General features: G+C 33.9%; 1 protein-coding gene across 3 annotated transcripts in view; it reads right to left on the reverse strand.

Annotated features, from left to right (window-relative positions):
• LOC107039957 (probable nucleoporin Nup58) overlaps positions 1-6,363 on the reverse strand; it is a 14,091-nt gene that overhangs the window by 2,543 nt on the left and 5,185 nt on the right. The window contains exons 5-7 of one of the 3 annotated variants that reach the window (XM_015259836.1): positions 4,190-4,414; positions 3,121-3,195; positions 2,771-2,803 (exon numbers count right to left, since the gene is read on the reverse strand). In XM_015259836.1, coding sequence (XP_015115322.1) covers positions 2,793-2,803; positions 3,121-3,195; positions 4,190-4,414 — 311 coding nt within the window. In that variant the 3' untranslated portion in view covers positions 2,771-2,792. Of the gene's footprint in view, positions 1-2,770; positions 2,804-2,824; positions 3,008-3,120; positions 3,196-4,189; positions 4,415-6,363 lie in introns of those variants that run through there. The other 2 variants (XM_015259835.1, XM_015259834.2) reach the window with 2 other exon arrangements.

Genomic DNA, 6,363 nt, shown 5'->3' on the forward strand with positions numbered 1-6,363 from the left:
TTGTGAAAATTCCCAGTTTCAACTTCATTTTGAAGATAATTTTTCATTCTTCAAAACGAGCTCTAACTCATCCCAATCGGATTATTGAATCGGAAAATATTGACGATTGAAGGGGGGCCGTTTTGCCCCATCCTCCCCTATAGATCTGAAAACGGATAATTAGTGCAAAAAAAAATTGTTTTTATTGTGCGTTTGCCCGAAAATGCTTAAAATGCTAAAAACAGTCCAATTGGGCCTCCAATTTTTGAGCTACAAAAGATTTTTTTTTTTTTCAAAATTTTCGGAAAAATGTGTGGAACAACAATTACGAGCCAGTTTTTTGGATTTCGACTCCTACACAGCTGATTTCGGTTTTTTTCATATAAAAAAATTCACTATTTGTGTTAAAAAAATACAAAAAAAGCAAATTTAGCCATGTAAGCAGCGAATTTAAAAAAACTAGCTCGTAATTGTTATTCCACATATTTTTCCCAAAATTTTGAAAAAAAAAATCCCTCGTAGCTCAAAACTTGGAGGCCCTGCACTGTTTTTAGCATTTTAAGCGTTTTCGGGCAAACGAACAATGAAAAAAAATTTTTTTTACACTAATCACTCGTTTTTAGATCTATATAATCGATCTTCAACGTATAAAGTCTCACTCCAATAACCCACGACTTTGAAAACTCACAGTAGTCTCCCCTTAACAAAAAGAGAAATTGTAATCAACAAGAAAATTAAGTCAGATTCAATTAGGTATATGACTTGAAGGGGGTGACTGGGTCCAATTTTGGCCTTTGTGGGGTTCATACCAGCTGCGTTCCCGTCACGACTCCTGGGTAATACTAAGTGCTAGTGAAGCTTAATACTTTAAAAATAAGTGCTTCACTACACGTTGAATTTATGTGAACACCTCATAATTGAAATTTAAAAAACTGCTTTTAGAAGGAAAAGCGTACAATGGGAGGTCCCGTACATGTACATGTTAAATTCTGTCAAATTCATTTACAGTAAGCAGTTCCCAACACAATATACGTCGAAATACTTCAAGATTACAGATAAAGACTGTAATATTTACCTATCAGTATTGAGGTCCCTATGTAGATACGCTTGTCGGTTATTAAGATGTCGATATATGTTTTTTAATCGACGGAAACGCAAATGCAATTTTGTTCGCGTCATCTGTTCTCCTAAAATACAGGGGTCTCAACAGTTCTTCAAACTATCGCAAAGATTCACACAAATGGCAACAACTTAATAAGTTATGAAAGGTTCAAAGAGCATCGCATAAAGATTCAATTGTTCATCTAATTATTTATCTCCTTTTTCTTATTCTTATTTTTCAAATTCAATTGTATAAATTTTGTGATGACAAGAGGTGCATGTTTGTGACGGCTGAGGATTGAGAGGGAAGAGGGTCTAAAAAACGGGCGCCGTAATATTTGAAGGATCCCTAAAAATTATAATAAAATTCTAGCCAGCGTACAGCATGTTAGCTTTCTTCAGTAATGTTCTCCAGAACTCTAGTGAAAAATGCAATAATTCAAGTGAAGTTCACAATATTTTAGGGAAAAATATGATATTTTGTGGATTTCTGTTGAAATATTGGAAATTTCATAAGAATTTTTGGTAACAATTCCCGAAAGAAATATTTTTAAAAAGATTTGTTTGCAATACCGCCTTGAAAAATTCTTTTTTCAGAAGTCGTGCGTAAAGTAAAGTAAATTCTCGGGCGTAAAACTTCGCTTTACGTACTTGAAATTCACTTCACACGCGACCTTAGAACTTTACACAATTCGCGCCAAAAACCAGACACTTTACACCGACTGCACTCCCCAAAAGTGAACTCAACAAGTATTACAAAAAATAGAATACGTTACACGTGCGTGCGAATAAGTGGAACTTTACGCACTGTAACACAATATACTATTCCCTCTGTGGAGTAGTAAGGGATGCTGGCAGAAATTATCAGCAGACATTTTACTTTGAAGTTTTATAAATTACAAGGAAGATATTCCGCCATTTCGCTTGAGACTCAATAGTTTCCGAGACATTACATGGGCGAAATGAGAAATTAATTTTTTTTAAATTTTCAACCATTAGTTCTGTATAATTATTAAATCACCATGATAATGGTGCATCTAGCAACGCAAGGAGACATTATCAAAACACATTTCTGATATAGAATTCCATGGAGATTCCATTCTTCAAGAAGGTTTATTTCATTGAATTGAGAATTTTGGAATTCTTAATTCCTCACAAAGTATTCTTGTCTATAAAATATTCTTGCGGCAAAAATGCGAATTCTCTTAGCAAAATCGTCCATCAATTCACGAGAATATCATTGACCTGAAAAGATTTTTCTTCTTTTGCCAACAATATTTCTTGACACTCATCTTTAATAATTTAAACATATTTCCAAAACAATCTCCAGAAGTTTTCGGAGTTCACTTTTATTCTACAACAGGATAACAATTAGTGTCAAACATGATGTCGATAATGGAGCAAATTAAGCAGCCGCAAGCTTGAAAAGCACGAGAAATAAAAAAACTCCAACCAATGAAAGAGAAAAGAAAGCCAAAGATTGTTTTTTCTTCAATTCTCTAATTTTTATTGCGTGAGAAATTGACGAAAGTATTCGCATTTTGTGGAATCGCTATTAGTGACGTCTCCAAATTCTCGACACAGATGATTACAGCAAAAGTTAATAACAATGGGATGTTTGAATGACCGTAAGCCCTCGTAATTTTTAAACAGTGGGGGCAGACACAGAATAAAAAAAATGTTCAAATACCTCAATAACTACAAAACAGCAATTACTTTTCCCCTGGAAAGGCAAAATAATAATGAAATAATGATTGAGGGACTAGAGAAAAATAAATAACTACTGCAGAAACTTGGCCTGACTGTGTGGAGACGATTGCAGCTAAATAATAATCGATAATCTGCGTAATTGTTCAGCAGTGAGCGGAAAATTTGTGCAGTTTTATTATGTTAGTGTAATCTACCTCACGTTAGATCCACGCAAGACCTGAACGGAGGACACTTTTATGGAACAGGCGTATTGATAAATTCGATAGACACACGTCAATAAAGTCACATAAATTGTTTTTTTAATGCAATTGTTTTATTGATTCTACTCACCGAGAGGATTTGCTGATCCATAACTGGGCTGTCGACCTGAGGTTATTGTTGTTGATGAGAGGAAACTTTTATTTCCTGTAAAAGAAGAGAGCCCGATGAATGGAAGGAAATTGAAAATTCCTCACAGAAAATTTCACAATTGTCGAGATTTTTTTTTTGCTGAGAAAATTCTGAAAAAAAGTCTTTGATGCTTTCAGCAGTAATTTATGAAATTCTCTAAAAAAATTCATCTAAATTTTCAAAATAATCAAAAAAGTGAGAAGCATATTTCCGAGATTTTGTTTGTAATTCGGTAAAATTTCAGCAAAAAAAAGTCTCTTCATCTAGTTCTCTGAACCTTCTCTTTGTCAAGATCTTTGAAAAGGAATCTTTAAGGATATTCAGGTACTTCGTTCCAGTTAGAAACTTTTTTTCAAGCAATATTTCAGTTTTGCCGAATATCTTGCCTTTCCCATATGCTTTAAGACTATGAGTAATTGGATTTACGGTGGGAGTATACAATTTCCATTGGATTTTACATCACGCAGAAGTCCCTAAAAATTATGATTGTACAATCAAAAAAAGTAAAGAAAAAACTGCTGAACATTTTCAAAGAACGTTTTTAATAAAGATTGAGAAATATGTCCGATAGAGAGGAAATAGTGAATGAATAATTTATCATGGTAACTAACGATCTGACAGCCATTAGATACATCAAATTATTAATTTGCAATTTCCTCCCTATTGCGTTTATTTCCCCATATTATTCAAAAATGCTCTTTGAAAATGTTCAGCTTTTTTTCAACATTTTTTTGATTGTACAATCATAATTTTTGGAGACTCCATGGCTATATAAAACTGAACAGCAATTGGAGATCATTTCAGATTATCGAAATAAAAAAAACGACCAATCGAAAGATAATCCACCCGGGCCTTGTTTTTCAAAATTTCTTTTCTCAAAAAAATGTTCGGAAATTTGATATTGCATTTAAAAAATACTCTTGGTCTACTCTATAAACTCTGAAGAGGATTTCACTTGGATATATCCTTAAATGGAACAAATGAGGAATGAAAACGAAAAGATATTTACCTGGACCAAATGGAGTGGGTCCACTGGTGACCCTTCCAATGCTACTCCTACTGGTTTTTCCATTCGGTTTCGTCTCCTCAAAGACATTTGTACTATCCTTAAGTATGTACTTTCGTAGATTGAGGTACTGCTCCTTCTGCTGTTGCACTTTGGCGTGAACTCCTTGTAATTTTCCAGCTACGGCCACCAATGACTCGTGAATTTTATTCATTGCCATGGTTAACTCTGAATTAAAATAAAGATTATTATAATTACATTACACAAAAATAGGAATTGGTTAGTGATATGCTAAAATTAATATCACCACGATTTGAACCACTTAAAATTCATTTGAAAGGTGACAAGACAAAATGAGGTAATTTAATTTCACCATCAGGTTTTCATGAATATGTTCCGACCTAAACGAGATAGCAAAATTTTCTCGGAGACTTTCTCTATATCCCTTACTTCGCTCTCCACAATTTCACTACCTCTTTGAGATTGGAAGATATTTATTGAAAATTTATCGATTCTGAAGCCCACCTTTTTCTAGCCCATTGAATCCGAATCAATAATTGATTATTATTATCAAAATAAAAATGGTTATTCCCCTGATCAGAATATCTGCCAATGGTAGGGCGGCATATGATGTTACGTGATACAACCTGCGCTGTTTTAAATCGGTAAAATTTGGTAAAACCACGGAATGTTGCTATGAAAAATATAAACAAAATAAAATGAAAGACATGTAACTTCATGTATGTGATAGTAGCGAATGTATCCTTGAAATGACGGACACAAATGTAAAAATGAGTAAATTTGGGAACGATTTTTTCAGATTAAATACAACTTTTTCCCGCATTTTTTCTGTAATTTTTTTCCCTTTTCCTGAATGAATTACAACTTTAAAATTCTTAATGTTGAACTGCAGAAGTGTAGGTTCCACGCTGACATGAAATGCCACCCAGTAGTATTTTTTTCAGGCAATCCTCATTAGGTTTTAATTATAGTAATTATATTGTTCTAGAAGATGATCATGTTAGTTATGACCTTTAGTGAACTCCCTCAACAATTATCAACATTAAAAAATTAATCGAAATTCTTCCTTCTAGAAAATAAGCGATTTAGGAACAATGAATAATCATTGGAGGAAGTTATCCCAGGTCATGTGCCACATAGTCATCCTCTAGAGCAACATGATTGGCATAATTAAAACCTAATCAGACTCGCCTAAGAATGACTTGATTGGAGAAATACGCTTTTGAAAAAATAAATGCTTATCTCAAGTAAATGAATATTTGGCAAAAATAAAGTACAGTAGAGGCTTCGTATAAGATACCTTAAGGGTGCCAAGTGAATTTGAAAAGATTCAAAAAAAAATTTTTCTTTCCCTCCATCATTGGAGAAATATGTATTCATCCATCCGACGAAATTTCAAACCCGCAACCGGAACTGGACATCGAGAAAATAAATGCGGAAAATCCTCTATTTCGCGTGACGAACCTCGAGAAAGCATGGGATCAAATGGGTACGGCGGGTTGAAATATCTCTCTTATTCATCCCGGTACCCCATTGTTTTTTGTCGCCATCACATTGAACACATCATTCCCCATATCTTCAAATTTTTTCAAATTTTTCTTGAGTTCCTAGGGGGTTGAAACGTTCAATTTAATCAAAACTCCATAAGAGGCCGTGTATAAGACTGATTTTGTTTATTTAATTTCTCGATATCCATAAGTTCTAAAATTTTAAAATTGTCACCGATGTTCACCATCTGTCTAATACTATCAATTTAAAAAATTATAACTTTGTTGGTGAATGTCAATTTTCAAGGTCATCGCTATGTTCCCACTACGTGCGTCCATAGAGAGGAGAAAAATAGGGATCAGCGGGTTTCAAATAAGATACCTTGCTCGTTGCGCCCGAATTCAATGAAATTTTCATTTTTACTGAATAAGTATCGACAACTAATAAATTTATATGTGTTTAATGTTTTGAATTTGTCTTGCCCACGTTCTCTTTTTTCTCTAAACATGACCCCGCGTCATAGAATGGCAGCTAATGTTGGAGGATTGTTGGTGGACTCGAGAATAATCACAGACGAAAAATTACAATTTTTCGATGGGAAAAGTGAGAAAAAAATCAATGTATATTTCTATTACTTGAAAAAAGTGGTGTGACCCCCCCCCCCCCCC

The sequence above is a fragment of the Diachasma alloeum genome, unplaced genomic scaffold (genome assembly GCF_001412515.2).
Source record: "Diachasma alloeum isolate Michigan unplaced genomic scaffold, Dall2.0 Dall_scaffold_00313, whole genome shotgun sequence".
Lineage (NCBI taxonomy): Eukaryota > Metazoa > Arthropoda > Insecta > Hymenoptera > Braconidae > Diachasma > Diachasma alloeum.